The 24753-nt window shown below is 35.4% G+C and overlaps 1 protein-coding gene across 1 annotated transcript; it reads right to left on the bottom strand.

Annotated features, from left to right (window-relative positions):
* Positions 1 to 143: 143 nt before the first annotated feature.
* On the bottom strand, positions 144 to 24312 carry LOC110096963 (ras-related protein RABA2a-like). The gene is made up of 2 exons (XM_020823138.1): positions 24007 to 24312; positions 144 to 915 (listed from the first exon to the last, which is right to left on the bottom strand). Exons 1-2 carry the CDS (start codon positions 24169 to 24171, stop codon positions 424 to 426), a joined length of 657 nt encoding a protein of 218 aa, XP_020678797.1. The 5' UTR covers positions 24172 to 24312; the 3' UTR covers positions 144 to 423.
* Positions 24313 to 24753: the final 441 nt, after the last annotated feature.

Raw genomic sequence — 24753 nt, 5'->3', positions numbered from 1 at the left:
GATAATCAGAGCGAGTGAGATAATCAAAGTGGAATCCGTTATAAATATAAAGGTTAAAAAAAAATGTCTTAAACAAAACCTAAAACGCAGAACCGAAACACAGTTAATAGAAAAGCTAATAAAGCAAGAGGTAAAACCCGAAGTAAGAGCAATGAAGCCTAGGTAGAAAAGTACAGATATATATTCCTTTCGCTTGTTAGAATACAAAGACAATTGAAGGAATCTTACACAAAAATCCAGTATAGTATAGCTACCCTCAAGTTCAAGGAGAATGCATATCTGACACCTGCACCTCAAAAAGGAAATTTACAGAAAATCAAATAAACATAGCACACTGAAAGTTCATTACGAATATCAAATGATTAAACATACATGACTACGCTGCACCCGAAGCTTTAAGCAAGCATGAAGAATAAATATTACTCAAGCAGAGCAGCATTGCTTCTTTGTATTATTTGCCTCTGATCCTGACACCAACACAGTCTTCCCTTCTTTGATCCCTCCGGCTGGACCAGGCCCAGGTTCTGAAGAGGCCAATGTCTTCTTACTAATGATTCTATATATTTCTCCCAAAATCATCTGGAAAGCTTTTTCCACATTTATGGCTTCGAGTGCTGAGGTTTCGATGAAAGAAAGGCCTTCCTTCTCCGCAAAGCTCTGCGCATCCTCAGAGGCCACCGCCCGAAGGTGTTTGAGGTCAGTCTTGTTGCCAACAAGCATGATTACGATGTTGGAGTCGGCGTGATCGCGAAGCTCCTTGAGCCACCGGCTGATGTTCTCAAAGCTCGTGGGCTTGGTCACATCGTAAACGAGAAGAGCGCCGAGAGCTCCCCGATAGTAGGCGCTTGTAATAGCCCGGTATCGCTCCTGTCCGGCTGTATCCCATATTTGTGCCTTAATTATTCTGCCTTCCACCTGAATAAAAGCAGACAATAAAAACACAAGAAATCTGAAGAGAGAATGCCATCATCATATATTTAACCTTATTAATTAATTTTGAAAGTAATAAGCGCGTCAATATGACTGTCAGCATTGGGGGGGAGGGTAATTTAAGCTCAGAAGAGAGCAACGAGGTTAGCTCACACAAAGGATAGAGCAACAGCCCCAAGGGGATGCGAAATGTCATTGCCACTAATCCCAAATCAACAAATCCAGCCATGGATGCATCGACCAAACTGCCATTGAATCTCAATGCAGAGCGAGAATTGGGTATTGGACCCCTCTAAGTTCAACTCCCTGGCCATTCTTTCCCTCAAGAAGTGCAAAGACCTTACAAGATCACAATAAAATACAAAGAAAAAAGTGGATGCTATTTGATGGATTAGTCATGGAAAATCTAGTGCAACTAAGGTGAAACCAAAAACCTAAACCGAAGGAGAAAATAAATATATTTGATTGGTTGGCAGTGAAAAAAAGGTGTTTTCTGAACTCAGGTGTGGACCGACCTACATAGAAGGTCAAAGAGCATCAATATCTACTTTAGTTTAAATTAGGGATATCAAAAATTGACCCAATCTGAAAAATTCAGGATTTGGGTTAACCCGTCTAACAAACAGGCTCGGATCAACCTGCCAACCAAAAAGTAGTCCAATCTAAATCCGGATCGAACCGATTTACGATTTTGCCGAAGAAGCGCTTGGTCCAATTCACGGATTTTATCGAAGAAGCGCGTGGAATTGAAAATCCCGCCATGCGATTTCATTTTATTCGCGCCTTGCGGTTCCCAGTTCGGGTCAGTGGCTCAGCGGGCGAACACAAATTGGCCAAAGCGCGCGAAAGCAAAAAAACAAGGTTACGGGCGGAGATTTACATGAATTGGCCAAATTGCGCAAAATGGGAAGACGGGGCTGCATGGCTCAACATGCAAAAGGTCAAATTTCCAAACGAGAAGAACAAATTTACAAAATTTGGCCGGAGAAACCTGTTGAATGCAAAATGGAATTAGGAAAAAGAAAAACAAGTTGGTGGGTCGTGTCAGGATGACCCGGACACCAATAGATTCAGGTTTGGGTTTATGACTCATTTTCTTAATCGAATCAGATCAGGTGATAACGGATCATTTTAGAATTAGATCCAAACTAGACCCGATAACTCATTTTGACATCCCTAATTTAAATAATAACATCAGTCTTCAACATATACTGGCAAAGTATTCCAGACAAGATAGCACGCCTTTTATGCATTTCATGCCACAAACTTCCACCCAAAAAACATCTTGATATGGAGAGAGAAGATACTCACAGGTGGCTTTAATAAACAAAGTGTCACAACCTGGAGATGCATGTCAGGTCCGCATGTCCATTTAAAGGAGATGCGGTCCTTCTAACCCATGATGAGAATATTACCTGAGGATACTGAGAAGTTCATTCAGAGCAAAAGGAATGAAATGTGCAAGCATGGAGAGGAGAGGGGATGCTCCTAGCACAATCTATTATCATGGAGAAAGCTTTAGAGCGCTCTGAAACCCTAAACTATGAGATATTGGAGTTTCCAAATATCATAAAAAAGATCCTCTCATCAACAGGAGGGGGTCAAAATGCAAGTGGCCATCTTTGATGATATCTTCAAGTATAGGCTTGATCTTCTGGATGGATCTTAAAATTTAAGTCGCTAAGGGATTGGAGGCCATTGAAAACTAAAAATGCATGCACATCTAGGCCTAAAGACTACCACATTTATGATTTTTTTTTTTTGGGCGACCCTCGCCTTAGAGGCAAAGCCAACAAGAAATCTCTTGATCTAATCCTTTCAAATGCAAAATATGAAAATAACTTGGAGTGAGAGATATTCGATCAACATGGAATTAATCCAAAAAAATAATTTTAGAAATCCTCCTAGGTGCTCTTCAACATTTTTCTAAATCAAATAGACTGATCTATCCTAATAAATTCAACAATTTAACTCCTTAATAGTACCTTCAAAGACTGGACTTCATTTTTAGTACAAATGGTACAGTCAACTTCGCAAAAACATCTACACACAAAGGAGAAGAGTAACAACAAAGCCCAAACCGTGCCTATAAGATAGGCAATGATGATGAGACAAGCAAGGTATGGAAAGAAATATACAGGAGACAACATCAAATAATGGATCTTAGATATTGAGAAGGAAGCATAATGTGGTGCGAGCATCGGTTGACAACATAACAGTGGCCCATGATAGATGCCTTGTCCTCGACCTTCTTATCCTCCTGGGCCAGCCCTCTCCCCAACAAGGCAACTATCAGAGAGGAGAAGGGGATGGATATCAAGCGCACTCGAGCATTTTCGCATCCACTACTCCAACTGCATCAACTTCATCTTGGTCTTAAATCCAGCCCGTGTCCATAATCATTACCATCTACAATGCTCTGAATGACCTCATCAACAACTTCTTCACTGACCCCTGAAGCTCTGCTATTCATTGCATATCCTTCGTAGGCTAGTCGTAACTCATGGGCCCATAAGATTGATGAAAATCAAACACAATGAAATGATAGTTGACATTATACGAGTAACTTGGGGATTAGGTACACAACCCAATCAAGTAAAAAAAAGGGTACACAACCCAAGGGTAGGAGAAAGGGAGGGAGGGAGGGAGATGCCAGAGACCTTTTCAAAAACTTAAGAAGGGTACAAGAAAGACCTTGGCATGTTGTAGTAGAGGATATTTGGTTGTTAGCACTTGAGTTTGCTTGATTGATCAAAGATAAATGCTTGTAGCATAAGACTTCCTAGAGGTGGAAAAGAGAGAAAAATATAGAGAAGGAGAGACAGAAAACAGGTATGCAAAAAGGAGAAAGAGATGGCTAGACAACATGAAGAGAGAGATTTGGAGACAACTAGAATATAATGTTTTTTGCATTCATATCATTGAAATTATCTCCCGATCATACTCTATTTATAAATAGGATTTTACATTGAAGGAAAATAAAATGAAAATAATATATATCTAAAACAAACAATAAAAATAAATATTATATCTTTCATTAAAAAAATAATCTTAATAAAATAACTATTGACTAAATATTTACTACATAATAAATCTAAATAAGGTAGTTGATCAGGCAATGACCATGTCCAAATAAGATAGGTGTGATATGCCAAATAACAGATATTGCATCAACTCTCTCAAACTACCAAAACTATTTCTTGGAGAGTTGGAAAGACAAGACCAGTGGACAAGAATGGAGGGAATATGATCGTGTACTCTCTTAATAGAATAAGAGGCAAATAAAAACATGGAGGAAGTTGACGTCCATCCTAAAGAACATTTCTACTGAGAGATACTAAACAGACAATTTATAATCAAATAGCATCAGAGCTGAAAAAAGCTAAAGATCACGCAACTAGAGAAACATGAGCAAGTTCCTATATAACTATGACAATAATGGCAGTACATCAACTTATGCTAGTAGGGAGAAAGTTGCAACTCAGAATAAAAAAATGGAGAATATGTAAGCCTCCACATATTAGATGCAGAATCAAACTCAAGTTCAAGCGCATCATCACACTCAATTTCAAGTACAATCTCTCACTCAAGCTCTTGTTTATGTGACAAATCATCATCTCAACATAGATAAAATGTAGCAGGTCTAGTAAAGCTAATGAGGTTGTAAAATTTTTATGGCTAATAAAATATGTGGAGTTTATGGAATTGAATAAATGTCATCTGCTGGATCTTGTAGGATCGGTGGATGATACAACCTAGTGTCATGATCACATGCCTAACAATAGAATGAATAATCATGCATTGATGCATATAGTCATTATATTATTTGTAACGATGGTGTTGGTTGGAAAACCTCTTGAAGAAAGAACTTTTATTGGAAGAGATTTAAATGGACATGTTGGTAGAGAGGTAGAGGATTTTAAAAGTATTCATGGTGACTATGGGCTTGGAGCAAGTAATGAAGGAGGTAAGACAATTTTAGATTTAACTTTAACTTATGATTTTGTAATTGCTAATATCTTATTAAAAAAAAAAGATGATTCTCTCATCAATTATAAGAATAAATATAGTAAAACTCAAATTGATTATTTTCTTATAAGAAAAATAGATTGTTTAGATTGCAAATATTGTAAAGTTATTCCGAGTGAAAATTTATGTGTCTAACATCGCTTTTTAGTTCTGGAATTTAAAATGAAGGGGTAAAATATGAAAACTATAGTAAAATGTTATTCTAAGATTAGATGGGAGCATTTAAAGAATACTAATAAAAATATTTTTGAAAGTAAGATTCGAGATCTTAAGATTTTGTCTGTGCATGAAGAAGCAAATGTTATGTAAAAAAAAAGTAACTAGTAATATTAAGAATGTTGCAAAAGATCTGCTTGGAGTTTTAAAAAGAAAAGCTCTTAGTAATAAAAATAGATGGTGGTTGAATCAAAATGTGCAAGAAAATATCAAAAATAAGAAACTTTGTTATAATAATTGGTTTAGACGTAAAAACTCTAAAAAACATTATAGATATATAGAGGCTCATAAGGTGTCTAAGAAAGCAATCTACGATGCTAAGAATTTAGTTTTTTATGATTTATATGAAAGATATAAGTATGAGCTAGTCAAACAAAGAGATAGGAGTCATAAGGATTCAGTTCAAGTGAAGTGCATTAAGGATGAAGAAAAAAAGTGCTTTTATTAAAATAGGATATTCAACAAAGATGGATGAAAAATTTTACTAAATTTTTCAATGAAAATTGTGAGAATACTATTGACTTTAGCGACCTTAGCACTTTAATGAAAAATAGAGATTTTTATTTTTATCGATGTATTAGTAAAACTGAAGTTAGAAAGGCTTTAAAGAAAATGAAGTGTTAAAAACTAGTGGACCTGATGATATTCCAATAAAGATGTAGAAATGCTTAGGAGATGAAAGAATTTCTTGATTTACTAAACTTTTTAATATTATTTTGAAGACAAAATATGACAGATGAGTGGAGAATGAGTGTGTTAATTCCTATTTTTAAGAATAAATGTGATGCACAAGATTGTGCGAATTATAGAGGAATTAAGTTGATGTGTCATACTTTAAAACTTTGGGGAGAGTTATGGAGCATAGGTTATGACGAGTTATTAATGTTTCACAAAATTAATTTGGATTCATTTCATGTAGGTCTATTACGGAAGCTATTCATTTATTGAGAGGGTTAATGGAGAAGTTTAGAGAGAATAAGGAGGATCTATATGTGATATTAAAAAGCATATGATAAACTTTCAAGAGAAGTGCTATGAAGAGTTCTAGAAAAGAAAGGGGTTAATAATGTTTAAATTCAAGTCATTAAGGATATGTATGCAGGAGATGTTACTTGTATTCAAACACAATGTGGTTTAGTATTTTCCTATTTCAGGTGGATTGCATCAAGGATCAGCCTTAAGCCCTTATCTTTTTGCTTTAGTCATGGATTTTCTTACTAGACATTTGCAAGAGGATGTACCCTGGTGTATGTTTTTTACTGATAATATTCTTCTTCTTGATAAGACTAGAGAGAGAGCTAAAGGTAAACTCGAATTATGCAGTTCAACCCTAAAAGTTTTTGTTTGAGTAGATCTAAAACTAAATACTTGGAGTGTAATTTTAGTAGTAATAGATCTAGTGGGGGGCTTATATTTGAGCGATCAAGTCATTAATAAGTGTACTCGTTTTAAATATATTAGGTCTATTATTCAGAGTATTGATGAAATAGATGGTGGTGAAATAGATGGGGATATTATTAATAGAATTCAAGTTGGATGGTTGAAGTGGAGGAATGCTTCGGATTTGTTGTGTGATAGAAAAGTACCAATCAAATTTAAGGAAAAAACTTTATAAGATGATGGTGAGACCTACAATGTTTTATGGCACAGAATGTTGGCCATTAAAAGAGAAACATAATATTGAGTGTTGTTGAGATGAGGAAGCTCAGGTGGATGAATGAATTTACTCTTAGAAATAGGATACAAACGAGCTTATCGTGAAAAAGTTGGAGTAGCTCCAGTGATAGATAAGATTAGAGAGAATCGCCTTAGATGGTTTGGTCATGTAAAACGGCTTCCTTCCAATGACCTAGTTAGGAGAGTAGATGTATTAGATTTGGCTCATGTTAATAAAGGTAGAGGTAGACCTAAAAAGACTTGGTTAGAAAATAATATGAATGACCTTTCTTTATTAGATGTAAATAAGAATTTGACTCTTAAAAAAATACAATGGAGAAATAGGATTCATGTAGCCGACCCCACAGTGGGATAAAGGTTTGATGTTGTTGTTGTTATTGTTGTGTTGGCCGAAAAACAAAGCATGGTATGAATCTCAGTGATGTCTTCCATGTGAAGTGTGATGTGATAGTCTAACATATAAAGGGTGAGTGTGATCATGAGTATCATAATAATGTGTCATACGAGAAGTATGAGAAAATTGTTGATAATATAAAGGATGAATGCAATTACCAATATTATAAGATACGAAGCATGTGAACTAAGATACCTTTTGCGGGGATAAAATTCATCACGTTTTTAAGGATTTTTTGAAGTGGTTGGTGGTGATACTTTTTGTAGGGGTTTTAGTGATGGATGATGGCAATCATATCCAAAACAACTGGAATTTTACTGTGATACCAAATGAAGGGGACATAGAAGTGGGAAGACTCTTTTTAAAGCGAGATTGTTTGGCTTTTTGTTCTGCACTTTGTTGAATGTAGAGGTGTAATCCTCACACGTTTGTGCATGCCTCATTCCACTGCCTGCCTCGTTCCACACTCGCTTGCCCTCATTTCGCGAACAGTATTGAAGAAGGGATTTGACTCGCGAGCTCCCACGCGACCACCTTGTTCCGCCTGCTTGCTATTTTGATATCACTAATTTTTTATATATTTAAATTTAATAAATAAAATAAATTAGTTTAAAAATATTAATAATTATTTGAGCCGACTCGCGAGCTCACGAGTTGAGTGTCATCAAGCTCAAACTCGATCTTGTTAACTGCTCGAGCTCGACTCATGAGGTCGATAAGCTCGGATCGCAAGCCCATAAACGAGTTAAGATAAACGAACCGAGCTCAAGCCGGCTCGACTCACTTACACCATAAGTTGAATGTGCTTGAGTTGCTTGATTGATAAATGGAAGATAGGCTTTCATTAGAAGGCCTGCTTGAGGTGGGAAAGAAATAAAGAATTAAACCAAACAAAAAACAAAAAATTACATGAGAGAAAAAAAAAGAAGAAAGAGGTTGCTGAGTTGGTTGCTCACCTAAAGGGAGGGAGGTTTGGAGCCAATTTTCGTGAAACATTCTTTTTGTTCATACAATTGAAATTCTCTTCCAAAAGTTCTTTATTTATAATACATATAATAAAATTAAATAAAAAGACATAATATTTAAAACATTTAAGAGAAATAATATTGGATCTTTTATAAAAGGTAAGTATTTAAGAAAGAATCATATCAAGGAGGAAACTCTCGATTACACATTTCTTACATAATAAATCCAAAGAAACTAGATGATAAGGAGTTTAAATAAGATGGATAAAAGATTGTCTAAAAAAAACATGTTATGACATGTTGCATAGAAGATCCTATATCAGGTACACAACCCAAAAAAAAAATAGGAAAAGGGATGAAAATTAAAACAAACATGCCCTAAATTGGCTATTTTCTTCAATGATTGCATGCACGGCTATACAAGCCTTTGCATAAACAATGATCTCCTAATACATACCTAAAAACATCAACAAACAAGCAAAGAGATAAGGTGTCCTAATCAAATAACTATAATCATGAATATACTTAAAGCAAGATTGAAACTATTTTGACATGCAGGGAATATGGACAAATATAGCTTGTGATGATATGATCGAAGAACAGATGAACATGATGGTGATTAAGGTGAAACTAGAATGCAGGCATCCAGTAAAATAACTTCAAAGAAAAACTTTATGATAAAAGAATCTAGGTATTTTACTTTCGTCCATTTATGAGGTTGTCATATATGATAAAAATTTTGAACAACAATCTAATCATGGCTAGTAGTGGTAGTAGTGAAAGTCCAAAGTCAACATATAATTGGTAATAAAATAAACAACAATGATAGAGCCTTAGTATACTGTATCTCCATCGGAAGATGATGGTGGAGAACTATAGTGATCAAGCGCAAAGATGTAATGGAATAATACCAATATATAAGTACTGAGCAAGAATCAAATGCACAAGTTCAAATATGATCTCAAACTTAAACTTAAGAATTGAAATCTTAGACATATGAGTTTGATTTCATCAATATGATCATCCTCAATCTCAGATGATTCATTAACATCTATAATAGCTAGGGGTGGATTTTCTAGTAGGGGTATTATAAGATAATAGAATAATACATAGTAATTAAAAGATTCAATATCATTTCAAATATGACGTAATGATTTGAGTATTAAATAAAATCATACTATTGATTTAAAGTTTTTAGGGTATCTCAATAGATCATAAACTTGTCCGTAGAATGGAAGATTAAAAAGCAACAATGAATATGAAGGGGGGGGGATCAAGGGGAAGCTGTTTATGAAGGTGCCTAATCAAGGGTAAGTTATTTAAGAAGGTTCCTAATAAATAGGGAGTTATTTAGAAAAGTTAATAATCAAGGGGAAATTATTCAAGAAGGTTCCTAATCAATGGGGAGTTGTTTAGGAAAGTTTTCTAATTGTGTTTATGCTATTGAGGAAGTGTTTAATTATTTAGAAAGATTTTTTTAAAAATGTTTAATTGTTTATGAAGATTTCATAAATCATGTTTAATGGTTTGGGAAGGTTTTCAAAATTATGTTTAATTGTTTAGGAATATTCTATTTATGATTTTATGTTATAGGGCTATTTAAGGAGGAATTATCTAGGGTTTATAGTATGATATTGCTGAGTTTATTTTCCTAACTACGTCTTATCAAAGAGCTTATCTACCTCTTGAATAGCAGATAAATTGTATATTGCTTTATTATTGAAGGAGAAACAAAAAAATCAGCCCTATCATTGTTTTTCCATACTATTCTTCTCTTTTATTTATTGTTTCTACTTCCAAGACGCATCAAATTGATATCAGAGCGAGGTTTTGGAGAAATGAAAACAAAGAAGGTTGATGCGTTCGAAGTCAAAGTGGAGTAAATCAATCGGATGGAGGAAAAGTTCTCAACCATCGAAGAAAGGCTCTCATCCATAGAGAACCGCTTTGAAAATTTGGAAGATATGATGAAGAAAATGATCGAGATGCAGTTGAAAGCTTCACTAGTGATTCCTAGGACTGAACCAAAGGGAAAGGAAATTATGGAGGAGAAGATGAGAAAGCTCATGGGATGTAATCCAAAACCCCATAAACAGTCTAATTGCTAAACCAAAATAAGATTTGATCAGGATTCACTTGGTCGAATCTAAGGTAAATGAGATCGACACGAGGAGTTTGATGAGGGAGAATCTGGAGGTGAAAATTTTGAAGGAAGAAGAAGAGACCCCACCTTTGGAGCCGCTTCCAAGGAGGGGAATGTGACGCCCCAAGATCTAACTTGAAAGAATTATTCAGTCGATCCTTTAAACCATCAACTACCAGAGTTATCTATAGTCATCAATCAGTATTAAACAATCTAACAAAAATATATAATTAAAACATCGTTTAAACATTTCTATTCATTCCCAAAAGTTCATTTACAATACTCAGGATCTTCAACAATGATCACACATCCATCTTGTCATGAGTACAAAAGAATAACTATAACTAAGAGGATCAAAAACTTGAACAATCTTGATCAACCTCACTCTCATGCTCCCTTGCCCTGACCTGAAATTATTAACCCATATAATGAACTTAAAAAGCCCAGCAGGTCACCAAAAACCTACAACTGAAATCAAAGCACAGTACATAAGCAATATGCATGTCAATCAGTCAAATCATAGCAATCACTTACACATGATTATTGAGTCAATGCAGAAACAGTAATCAATGTATAAACAATAATCAGTACAGAAATGGTAGTCAATGCGTAAACAGTATCAATATAGAAATAATAAAATCCTCAATCGACAGTAGAAGAATCAGTAAACAGTATAAAAGTTCGTAAAGCTCAATGAATCAGTACGTGCGTTAAATTTCTATGGTAATCGTCGTATCTATAACACAGTCAATTCAAAAGAGAAATTGTTGTGTCGGTAATATCAATCGAATCAGTCAATAAATGATCGTGTCAGTAATATTAGTCAGTATAAAACATCAAATCATTACCAGTCACTTGCACATTATCATTAAATCGATGCGGATACGAAAATCAGTACAGAAACAGAAATCAATGCATAATCAGTAGAATTCAAAATCATCAGTTGAAGAATCGGTAATTGATAGAAAAATCTATAAATATCAATAAATCAGTCCATACATCAATTCTTAAAAGAATCCATCATATCTTTAAATATCGGTCAAATCGATAGAGAAAAATCGTCGTATCAATAATATCTGTCAAATTAATATCATATTAATAATATCAATCAATCATATCACTAAAATCAATCAGATCATTAAATAAAGAAATCAATTCCGATCAATAATATCAATCGGTATGGAATCACATAAAACAATCAAATAAATATATATCGATAAAAATAGTTGAAATCATAGCAATATAGTAAAAGCATATTCTATATCACATGCAATACATTTAATCTATATCACTTGTTCGGTGAATCACATGTTATCAGTCTTATCAGTGTATCACTTGTATCAGTCAGTATTCGATGTATCAATGAAATCATGGTATCAATATCCGTATCAGTATCAGTAACGATCCAGTGACATAAACAGTATGCAATATCAATGAAATCGTGCAGTGACAGTAAATTCGTAAATCCGTCAGTAAATCCATTCAATATCAATAAATCAATTCAATATCAATAAATCCGTCGATATCAATAAATAAATCAATATCGATAAATCCATAAAGAAATCATAAGAACAATACTTTACACATGCATTCCAATACGTTAGTCTTACTTAACAAGTACAAGCGCTGGCTATTAAGGCATTTTTCAAGGTTAGTATCCATGTTAGTAATTTGTTGACTCAGTAAATAGAGTCGTCACTCTTTGCCCGTCGGCACAGTAATCTCCTTATAACTCCCATTAGTAATCACGTGATCAGTAAGGGATAACACCAAACCCTTTTTAAAGGAAAGCATGTCGGCCCACCATCCTGTACAGGTCAATCTCCAACCAACGGTTTAACCAGTCCTTGTCTTTCAGTAATATAATAGTAGTAGATTCAATTATATATTCATATTCATATACATCTCATTAATGTATTGAAAACAACAAGCATGATTAGCTCAAATGAAGATAATCCTTAAAATATCGTATAGTCGACAGAAATCCCAAACAGAGTCAAAATACACAGTTTCAGAAAACTACCAAATTACCTGAAATCGTGTAAAACATCATTTCAAAACTTTACTTATACTAAAACAATATTTTTCAACATCCGGATAATTTTCTATTCGATAAAAATCTCACATAATTCAAAATACCCGGTGAAAAATCTCCAAAAAATATTCAAAATGTGCAAAATCATCATCTCTACAACATATCAAAAGTTATGTGGTAAAAGTTTCGCCAATACAAAGATATGCATGTTTTTCAGTAACATAAACACAAATCTGAGAAGAAAAAATACCAAAACACGAAATCTTCGAAATCAGAAATAGGATTCGGATTCCTTACTGCGAGACAAACAATTTGTCCAACTGCGTCGACGGCCGAAACCAAGCTTTTCCTTCTCTTTCCTTCTTTTTCTCTCTCCAGCTTTCTCTCTCTTCAAAAATATCTCAAACAATCCTTTAATAGAGAAAAAGATATTTACGTTCGTCCAGACGATGTTTCTCGTTCGTCCCAGGACGATCTCCTCTGTACACTGATCGTACAAACGATAATGGATTTTCGTCCCTGGATGATGCTCTCTGGCAAAAAAATTTGTTCAGTTCGTCCAGACGAACCTCCACTTTACTCAGTTCGTACAGGCAGTTCGTACAAACTAACCATACAGATTTTCAACTGTTCATCCGTACTAAGATCGGTTTGTACGAACTGCACCTAAAAAAATGAAATCTGGATGGGGTTTTACAGGGAAAGGGTGAAGAAGAGGGATTTTTGGTAGAGCTCCAAAATTTAGAAGGAGAAGAAGATGAAGACTTTTCACCAACTACATTGGAAGAATGGTAAAATATATATATCTTGAGCTTAAATATGGTTTATGTGGAAATTCAAGCAAGTATCCTTTGGCACTTCGCCAGGAGGTATTTCAGAAGGTGGAAAGAATATATTCTGAACCTAAGAGCTATGGATCCAGGAATTAGATAGCAGTTCTTATTACTTTACAACAACGCATTTGAGAAAATCCTATTCAGGACCGGGAAGCTATGAGTGATGTTTTTTGGTTGAAGCAGGGACTTGATCTTGTTGGCAGTCCTGATGGAAAACGAGCCAATCAATCTTGCTCCAAATTCTGCACAAGTGCCACCACTTATGGCATCAGGACCGATCTGGACCATTCAAGTTTTCTGCCGCAGGTTGCTGATCTTGTGATTCCTTTAAGGGAATTAGCGTATGCTGATGCTAATGTTGCATATCATTTATAGGTATTAATTTTCCCAATAGTTTGGGTCACCCTTCGGAAAGATGAGCAAGTTTCACAGGCTAGACCCATTATATCACTTCTGTTTAAAGACTACCACAAGAAGAAACATGCAAGCAGGTCTACTGTTGTACAGGCATTTCTAGAAGGAATCAATTTGTGTCATCATCAGCCTCGAATGCCAAGTGAGCAAATCAAATATATTGGGAAGAATAACGTCTGGCATATCTCTCTAGCTCTGCTTGAGAGTAATGTTGTGAAATCATAAATGAACAAAAATGTTCTGAATCACTTACTAAGCTTCATTGATTGCTTAATAAAGAAGAGCCGGCCTAGCTCTTGTCCAGCATGAGAACTGACAGCATGCTCAAAACCTCTTTTATCAGGCAAGGATCAATGCCACACAGGGTACTTACAACAATACAGTTCCCAAGGCTGAAATGTGCCTTTGGGAAGAACAGTGGCTTTATTGTGCTAGCCACATAAGTCAGTGGGATGCATTGGCAGACTTTGGAAAGATTGTGGAAAACTATGAAATTATTTATGGTTGCCTTTGGAAGGTTCCAGATTGGGCTTATTTGAAGGATAATGTAATGCCAAAGGCTCAATTAGAAGAGACACCAAAACTTTGTATTGTTCAAGCATTTTTTTCTCTTCATGATAGAAATGCAGGTGGTGTTAGAGATGTTGAAGGTATTGTGTCCAAAAGCGTTGAACTGGCACTAGAACAGTGGTGGCAATTGCCTGGGATGTCCGTTCAGCCCCGCACACCACTTTTGCAGCAGTTTCAACAGCTTGTTGAGATCCAAGAATCAGCAGGAATTCTACTTGACATTGCCAATAGAAACAAATAAGCATATGGAAATTATGGTTCTGGTGTTCACAGTAGGCATGCAAAACTCAAAGATATCTTTGAGGCATGGAGGCTTAGAACTCCTAATGAATGGGATAAACGCATGCAACAAACTGTCTCAGGACCCAATGGTATACCTGATGGAAAAAGAAAGAGGTCTGAATCATGGCGGTAGTGCTTTGCCTTCTGAAAGCCATATTCATCCTGGCCCCCAAAATGGTAGTACTTCTGTTTCTCATGATGGAGGTGGTACTCCAGCGCAAGATCCCGAAAGACCAGCTAATACAGGAGCTGCAGTTAATAATGAACCTGAACAACCTCCACAAGCTGCAGCTGCTCAAGAAAACAACCAACTTCCATATAGGCATAATAATGCACTTGATTGTGCTGCTTCTGCCGCTACTACATTGGATGTTGCAAAGGACATAATGGAAGCTCTCAGGAACGAGCACCCAAACTTGGCCAGTGAACTTGAGGCATTGTTATCAGAATTAGGCTCGAGATTTGTTACTCTCCTAGAGGAGCGGCTTCTTGCTATTCTCAATGCATCACTTCATCATTGTTACAATTATCCAACTGCTACCACTGCTTAGGTTCCATAATATCTTAAAAGGAGCTATACAGGGTTTGTAGGGCTTGTTTCTCGGCAAATGGTGTGAATAATCATGTTGATTTTGTGAGGGAATATAAACACAATTTAAATGCCATCTGGATCCTGGGAGCACAAACACATTTTTGGCTACCCTTTTAGAATTAACCGGTAAGCGAAAGCATTGGAAAAATATTCTTCGGCAGCAATTTCCTTCATTCCACCTTGAGGACAATATGGCTCTTTGGGAACGAAATATTCATACAACAAGGGGTGGGCATGCCTTGTGGGGCCCAAGGGAACTATAATTCATTATGTAAGGAGGAGGAATCAGAGGGGAGCTATTTAGAAAGATTCCTAATCAATGGGAAGTTGTTTATGAAGGTTCCTAATCAAGGAGAAATTGTTTAGGAAAGTTTCTTAATTGTGTTTATGCTATTTAAGAAGTGTTTAGTTATTTAGAAATGTTTCTTAAAATATATTTAATTGTTTACAAAGGTTTCCTAAATCATGTTTAATTGTTTAGGAAGTTTTCCTAAATTATATTTAATTGTTTAGGACTATTTATGATTTTGTGTTCTAGGATCATTTAAGGGGGAATTGTCTAGGGTTTAAAGTATGATATTACTGAGTTTATTTTCCTAATGTTTGTTGTGAGTTCTTAGCGGCGTCTTGGGTTTATGCGAGACTTGATCTACCTATCAAATAGTAGATCAATTGTATCATGCTTTATTATTGAAGAAGAAATAAAAAAGTCAGCCCTATCTTTGTTACACTGCTCCTCTTTTATTTGTTGTTTTTACTTCCAAGATGCATCAGAATCCTTTGAGGCTTTGATGAAAACTTCCAACAATGCCCGGTTATAATTTTGCGCATAAATGTTCAATCATCAATCCACAAGGAAAACAGTAATGGGGAGAGCCGAAACAGTAAAGGGGAGACCCAAAGAGGAAAACTTCCAACAAAGCCCGATAATAATTTTGTGCAGAAATGTTCAATCATCAATCCACAAGGAAAACAGTAATGGGGAGAGCCGAAACAGTAAAGGGGAGACTCGAAGAGGAAAGAAGATTAACTTATGTTCTAAATCATGGTGGGTGGCTACATGCCAATAATAATGATCACCTATTCTTTGTGATTCCCATAGCCACTGGCTCAAAACCAACAACATAAGTAGAGTCTTCTTGATAATGGCAGTGACTTCTCCATAGCAAGAGGCTGCATCGATGGTAACTCAATCAAGTTCTTGTGAATGGTTCTCTTCCTTATCATCCATTATGTATGATTTATCATAGTCTCTAGTAAGCCAAGGTCATGTAACAATGCCACCACCAAAAAGAGAAGAATTAAGACCTAAACTCAATAAATTTAGGTTGGATATGGAGTCATGGGATAGGCCAATGGATTCATGGGCCTTCAGTGCCCCCACTATGCCTCCAATTATGCCAATAACATTGGTTTGTGTAGGCTGTAGGAGGAGGGTGCATGGAACTTTTTGGATAAGATGGATTAGCTATGTAGATAAAATTTTATAGGACAAAATAAGGTCTTTATTTGGAGTTTATAATGTTAGGGAGGCTTGTGAAATAGAGAGGGTTGCCTCTATTCTGAAATGCAATAAGTAACGTTGTACACAAATATATTGAAATATCAAAAAGAGTTCTTAGTTGGCTTGAATGTGTTAAAATATAAGAATTACTGAGAAATATGCGTAGATCGATCAAAGTGATTTGAGACATCATACAAATTATGAAAGATTTGTAATTGTTACATAATAATTATATGATTTATAACAATCGCGATTTTTAAAATATATATTATATCATTCATCCGAATGGTATTCTGAAGGATACTGATCATAGGCACTACAATAGGTTATACAACAGCATGAATTTTAATACCTATTATAGTCATAATGATCATCACAATGATCATAAAGAGAATAATGCAAATAATATGATTTGGAATACTTACATAGGTTGTTGTGACTTCTAATTATTATGATAATTAGATCTTGAATTATTATAACACTTTAAGCTGACAATAAGTAGTTAAATCATGAATGTAGGGTAACTTTTTCAAAATTTTCTAAAAAAATATGAGATGTAGGAGCCAATTCTAGGAAGTAACAAAAAACATTGAGTGAAATTTTTGGCCAAGTGATTATAGGCATGTATGAAAAAGGATTAGGTAGGCAAAAATATTTAGTACTGGGATTTGGTCTTAAATAAAGAGAATCTTGGGTAGGATAATTTAAAAGTGAATAATAGGGTGCACCAGTTTTGGATTAACAAAAAGGATGGTTTGGCCCAACATGGGAAGTTAAATTTATTTTATCACAAAACAGGAATCAAATTTTTGAAAAGTGTTAGGCAACTTGCATGGAGATGGATTGTGATAGGCACATAACTTACTGAGGCGTGGAGATGGATTGTGATAGGCACATAACTCGATGAGGGGGTCATTTTACGTGGTAAAATAATATAAGATGAATTTTGAACTGTCGATATGGAAATAAGGTTTAAAATGTATATTGTATTCCATTTCTGGGAGAGTTTTTAGGAGATTTATATGGACAGAATATTCCTTCGATGTCAAAAATTGAGAGCAGCGATGCTTTGCATTAGAGATAAAATCCAATATGGAAATCTGGTGAGGTTCAATAACTAGAGAAAAAGTGAAAGCAAAATTAAGATTTATGTGTTCAGCTCATAACGGATCAATTCTGTTCTAATACCACAAGATGGAGACACAATAGAATAACTGTTTAATGGTTATGTAGCATGAAAAATAGATACAAAACCCAGAGAAATGAGGCGAAATAGTGGAGAAAAAAATAAATAAAAGGTTCCACAACCCGGGGGGGGGGGGGGGGGGGGGGAAGGGGAAAGGGGGGGGGGGGGGGGGGGGGGGGGGGGGGGGGGGGGGGGGGGGGGGGGGGGGGGGGGGGGGGGGGGGGGGGGGGGGGGGGGGGGGGGGGGGGGGGGGGGGGGGGGGGGGGGGGGGGGGGGGGGGGGGGGGGGGAATGAGTGCAAAAGCTTAAGGGTTAATAATACATTAAACATTTAGCACTAATAAGAAAAGATATGTTACATGAACCTTAGTTAAAGCATGCTTTAAATTATTTTGACATGCAATAAATTCGGACACATGGAGCTTGTGATAATCTAATTGAAAAAAATCGACAACTATGATGTCCCTACATCATGACACTATCTTCATCAAAACATCCTGCATGCAAAATTACAATTCTCCTTCCACATGCCCATCATAGGAAATCTTTAGTCTACCAAACCATTTTAATCTTTTTCCTTCCACAAAAAGCACTGGACAAAAATGGGAAAACTATTGCCCTTTAATAGATCTTAATGTATAATTTAATGAAAAATGGTCATTATTTTAAAACTTTGAAGTTTAAAGGACCGTCATGAAATGTTCAACTAAAATGCAATATTGATAAAAAATGAAGGACAAAAATGCAATACACTCTTAGAAGTTTCTAGATATAATAGAAATATTGCGTGATAAATAGTAGAATGTGAGCTACTCTATTCATTAGTAAATACTGTGTAAAGTTTGATTCCTTCATTTCAATGACACATCTTTATATTTAGATTTAGACATAATTAATCAAAATAGAAAATAAATTGAACTAATAAGTGTCACTGCGCTGAAGATTACCATCCTGACAAGATTAACCCAGCCAAATCATACAGCCAAGCCTTCCTTGTTCACCTTCTAAATGGCTTTTAACAAACAGGCAAGAGCAACAGAAAAATCTTAACGTTTTCATAAAAAAATGTTGAGATCCAAATTTTTTATCATGGTCCATCAGTCTTCTAAATATTAATTCAAGAAATCTAAGGTTAAGAATTAATTGGATTGAGTCAGTATTAGCACATGGCTAAACTACAGTTCATAAGGAACATCAAAAATACCACATAAGATTGGGTCAGCATCAGCACATGGTTCAACTATAAGTTATAACTTATAATGAAAACCAAAAATGCCATGTATGATGCATTAGAAGTATCCGTTTAGTTGAATCAATACTCATACACAACCTAATTGTAGTATTTAAGTTCAATCTGAAAGCACAGTTACATTGCATCTGAGATCACGGCATTAGCTAGAGAAAGAAAATGAGCACTCGATCTTTTGGAGATTCCAATCAAGAAAAAATAAGTAACAAGAAAATAACTAACATTAGAAGTGAATTTTAGTTAAACAATTCCATTATAAATTATGGAAAAACTAAGAAACAAAGATAAAATAAAAAAGGCATAATAATCAATTTAAAAGACTTCATAAAAAAGCAACGTAGCTAGGTGTGAGAATGAACAGCTAGAAAGTTTACAACCAACTTATTAGTTCATGGTGGGCTAGCAAAAGAGATGGCAAATCTTACTACTTGATTTAAAGTGTAAACTTTAATATTAATGGAATGCTTTCGTCCTCAATACATCAGTGCAGTTTGAAACAGATGGAGGCTCTCAACTTCATCATCAATACGTATGCCAAAGAACTTATTATAAGCAAACCCTCAATTGAACAATCTGATTAAATACTTCAAGGAATCTTCAGTTAGCAGTTCAATGTTCAATTGAATTTTGTTATTCAAATTGAATTAGACAAAATGCTCTGTAAAAGGCAAGTCATATCATAGAAAAGGGACAATAAGGTAGAATAATATACCATTTTTAACCCAAAAAAATGGGAGGTGAGTTAATTAGATTTAAGGTGATTGTTTAGCATCAATATAAGTAATAAGGATAGGCTTCAAGTTAACAGATACGCAGAAATGCAACAAGGGAAGCGTTAGATTTACATAAATAGACATCTGTGATTAAAGAACGAAACAACAGGTCATGAGCCTAGACAAAGTAAGGGTCCAGAAATGGTGTGTGTGGACAAAAGTCCAGGCATTCCAACGGGCCAACCTTAGAAAGCTTAGCCACAGGCCCAACATTTGATATGTTAGGTTTCAAGATATAAATAATAGCCTAATCGAGGGAAGTTCTCCAACAACAGCTTATAAATCTTATAAAAAAAATGAACAAACATAAAGTCTTTAAAAATAGAATATCATATTTCACGTGCTTGTAATACTTGCACACAATTATAATGAACCTTAATTGGATTTGGGGATCGAGACGATCATAAAATTTTCACCATTAATGTTGATTTTGGAAGCTAAAATGAAGAAGTATCTTAAAAGTACCAAGTTACTATCATGAAGGTAAAATTAATTGTATAAAATTGTAATTTGATGGAATACATTATATGGATATAAATATTTGCAACAAAGAAACTACTAATGGCTAAGCCCAATGTCAAAATACGAAATGCAGAGGGATTTATGGTAAAAATAGAAAGAGAAAGAAATGGTTATATTAAACGGAATGATGAAAGTAAGGGTTAGTAATGATAACCTATTAAAGAATAAACATATAGTATTTTGACATGCAAAATGGAAAAGCCAAGAAACACTGGAAAATTGTACAAAACAATGATAAAAGAAGACAAGCACTTTGTATCTAGTAATTAGAGTTCTTGAGGACTACAAAATTCAGAATTCTCTAAACTATTATTTTCTTGAGAGAGGAGAAAAAGGACAGCAGCTACGAGGAGGGTTGAAAACCCATGCCGAAATGCTGGGAGAAAATAAATGGCAACAGGAAGGGCAGAAAGACCCCTGGCTGCTTGCTGGTTGGGCTGTCCTAGGGGCTGGAAAGCATGGAAAGCAGCAAGAAAGGGACTTCTTGGAAGCATTACAGCAACCATCTGGCCAGCTGGAAGGCAGAACCGAATGCTAGAAGAAGAAAAAAATGGGGCTGGAGTGCAGGTCTTGCTGGTACCCGCAGGTTGCCAGCTTCTAGGGCAGGAAGAAAGGCTGGCAGTGCTGGTGAAAGGGCTGAAGTTGGCTAGAAGAGGGCTGGCAGTGAGGGAGGAGGACAACCGACGGTTGGAAGAAGACTTGGCGGGTGGCTGGAAAAGGAAAAACCGGAGGAGGAGATTGTTGTTGCTGTGGGAGAAGAGAGGAACCAATGGACGAAAGAACAGCCACCTATGGCTGCCGAGGAAGGAGGATGAGGGGTAGCCACCGCCTGGAAGTCATTCCAGGATTAAAAAAGAACAAACACAAAAAACCAATTTCTGATATTTTAGTTCTAATAAAAAACTGAACTACAATAAAGAAAGGAAGCTCTATTTATAAGAATTGAGCCCCTTGATGACTGGGATAGGATAAGAACTAATCCTATTAATCCTATTCATGACTAGGATAACTACCAATGGGATAAAACAAAAAAAAAACCCAAATTGGGTTGATTGCTGAACCGGTTAGCTGAAACAACCGGTCTTGGTAGCACCACCGTCACAAAGAGGGTTTAAGATGCACTAATGCATTGGGTGCATAGAACTAATATGCAGAAAATAGGAAGAAATCATAGATGGACCGAAATACCATGCTTAGAAGTTATGCTAAATGACTTGCAATAAATCTACCATCTCATACATTACTGAATGTAAAAACCAACCCAAAATATATCAAATAATGAGGGCGCTGATGGAGTGCTAGCCAGCCTTGGCCTTCTTTTATGAAATCAGAATAAGCTTAGATTATAGACCAAGAATAGATTATAAAATTTAGAATTTCAAAAGGAGATAGATCTATGAATATTGATGACAACTATATGGAATTAGTTATAAATTCACAATTAAGAGAAAATAATCAAGGAGGTCTGAGGAGGCAATTTTGACTTTGAATTTGATGACAATAGTTGAGATTTATATGGAGTTAGTTAAATGTGATGAGGTGGATGGCAATGGATTGATGATCAATTAATGTAAAGAGTGGTTAATACGTGGGGTAAATATTAACTTTCTATTATTACTATTCATGGAACAATATTTTGCATTGCTGCTGATAACTGAACAATGAAGAAAGCATACTACAGGTTCACGATGAAGAGAAAGAATGCAAAAAAAAAAAGATCATAGGCACCTTAAATTATCAGAAGATACAAAATTAAAAAGGAGATATCATTAATTCTTTATGGAATGCATGATCATTCACGTTGATACCAATAGATGTGATCAATATAATGGAAGCAGTGATTATGCTGAACTTTTAATATTTGATTTATCAGGAAGAGAAGAATTTGGTGTAAGGGAGAATAGTAAGATAAAGAGAAGGGGAATAAGAATATTCAAATAATAAATGCCTCAAAGGAAGGCAATTGGAAGGTAGAGATAAAGAAAGTTCGAAGAAATCCTAACAGAAGAGAGGAATCAATTTCAAAAGATAGCAAAAAGATAGGCTTACGTTATTCCATCATCAGACATATGAATTGCAGATCAATACCTACTACTCTAATAGAACAAATAAATTCATGAACCTTTCAACCCTACAAAATTAAAATAATGAAGAGCATATGATGAGCCCATCTTACTCTTTCTAGTTTCAAAATTACAAATGAGAAAAGTTGATACAAAATAACTACCTAAATATGATTATTTTGACATAGATGAAATTCAGTATCGATATATTGAACTAAACTTCTCGCATGGCATCACTCAAGTACCTAACCTTCTATTTAAAGTTAGCCATCTCAAGTAATTGTAAACTGAGCAGTATAATGAATATTGATGACCGTGGTTGTAATGGGATTAATCTCAAAAACAAATAAAGTCTTTATGCCTGCCAATATATTCTTTTACTTTCTCATTTGTTCTTTTTTTTCATATAAAATGTAAGACAATGAAAAGGGTACTACAAAATTATTATTATTATTATTATTATTATTATTATTATTATTATTATTATTATTATTATTATTATATATAGACACACACACGCATGCACTCCTATTCTCTTCTTTCAGGGCATCTCCAACCGAAAACTTCATTTTTCACGGCAAAGTAACGCAAAACTCCAAAATGGCGCGGTGATGCTCCAATCGAACGCCATTTTAGGTGTTTTTGAGAAGGTAACGATCGTCCTCCCTTTCGCGTGTTTTTCCGGTTGAGAGCAAAAAATGGCGTGAGTAAACAGTGCGATATTGGCGTCGCACTGTTCATCCGCGATCAAATGGCGTAAAAAATGGCGATCGGTTGGAGCAAAACAAGAACGGCAAACAAGTGTTTGCCGTTCGGTTGGAGATGCCCTCCCAATGGCAAAAATCAGCAAGAACTTATGCTCGTCTTTCACATTATAATAATAAAATTCATAGGTTAATAAAACTAGGAAAGGTCGTATATGGAAAAGAAATTCACAATAGTTGACATTAATTTTCAATAACTATATATTCGCCATTAATCTACATGAATATGCGTTCATCCTGTATTACTGTTTCTAGTTGCCCTAAAAGAAATGGCATCTATTTCCAAAAGCAACCGCTACTATAAGCTCAGAGCCTCAGAGCAATTACAAAACATTCGCATCTTAGCTTTGTAGCCTATAAACCATTTAAGTTCAGATATATTAATGCTGAACGAATACAATATTTTATAGATCTCGTGTATTAGATGCATAGCAATAACCTAGAAAATGAATAACAAGCATTACAGGAAAAAAAACCACGGCATGCTTAAGCCAGTGGAAGCAAGTAACTGAAATCCAACTTCTGATCAGATCTCAGAACTTGAAGGCGAAATAAGAAGGAAAAAAGTCGGATTCGGAAGATACAACTCGAACAGACATTCCAATGAGTACAACCTAAAGTACCCAACAAAAAACCTTGAGTTCTAGCCCTATAAAGGGCCGAAAGCATGTGGCGGATAAAAAAACACGATTAATCAACAGAACAGAGCTAAAAAAATGCGAGGGACAAGAATTTCTGAAAATAGATTCGCAAACAAAGACTGGCGCCAAGAAAACTCTCCAGGCCCGATCGAGAAAATAGCTGACATAGATGGATATGAAAAACAATAGGAAAGGGCGAAACAGACTAGAGAGAGCGGATACCTGGAGGGTACGCGTGGCAAACTCAACGCCGATGGTTGACTTGGACTCGAGGCAAAACTCGTTGCGCGTAAAGCGGGAGAGGAGATTGGACTTACCCACGCCGGAATCTCCGATGAGGACAACCTTGAACAAGTAGTCGTACTCTTCCTCCGTTCTCCTCGCCATTCGTTCGCCTCCCGTTAGATCTCAATGTCTTCCCTCCCAACCTCCTCTTCTTTTCCCACTCACGAACTATCACTCTCTGACTCTAGCTCCCGCTTCCTCTCCCCCCTCTCCCCCTCTCTCTCTCTTTGCTTCTCTCCTAGGCGCACCGTTGCGCTTTATAAAAGAATTATCATGTTAGGACAGTTGCATATATTTTTTGAAAAAAAATAATAATTGCATATTAAAATTAATTTATTTAATTTGTTAACTAATTTTGAATACAGTTTTAAAAATCAAGATATTAAATATATGAACTCAAATATTTACTTATTTTATTTATTTTATGTTATATATATTTATTTATTTATTGCCAGTTAATAACATCTTCAAACATCCATTTGATAATGAATTATTTATTTGATGACATATTATATATTATTGTATTTATTTTTTTATATCTTATATAAGGAAATTTTGACTTTATATACTCCATAGAGAAAATTTTCAAAATAATCTCTCAACTTTTGTGAGGGACCAAAATGGTACATAACTCTTTTGTGGGATCAATTTGCAAGGTTTAAAAAACTAGACCAAATCGGTTGA

The sequence above is a fragment of the Dendrobium catenatum genome, unplaced genomic scaffold (assembly GCF_001605985.2).
Source record: "Dendrobium catenatum unplaced genomic scaffold, ASM160598v2 fragScaff_scaffold_133, whole genome shotgun sequence".
NCBI lineage: Eukaryota > Viridiplantae > Streptophyta > Magnoliopsida > Asparagales > Orchidaceae > Dendrobium > Dendrobium catenatum.
This window is presented reverse-complemented; position numbering and strand designations above follow the sequence as displayed.

Coding starts and splice junctions, on each gene's coding strand:
- LOC110096963 (XM_020823138.1), bottom strand. CDS start 24,171: ATGGCGAGGAGAACGGAGGAAGAGTACGACTACTTGTTCAAGGTTGTC. Junction 916..24,006: donor TTGCCACGCGTACCCTCCAG/GTATCCGCTCTC, acceptor GCTTTTATTCAG/GTGGAAGGCAGAATAATTAA.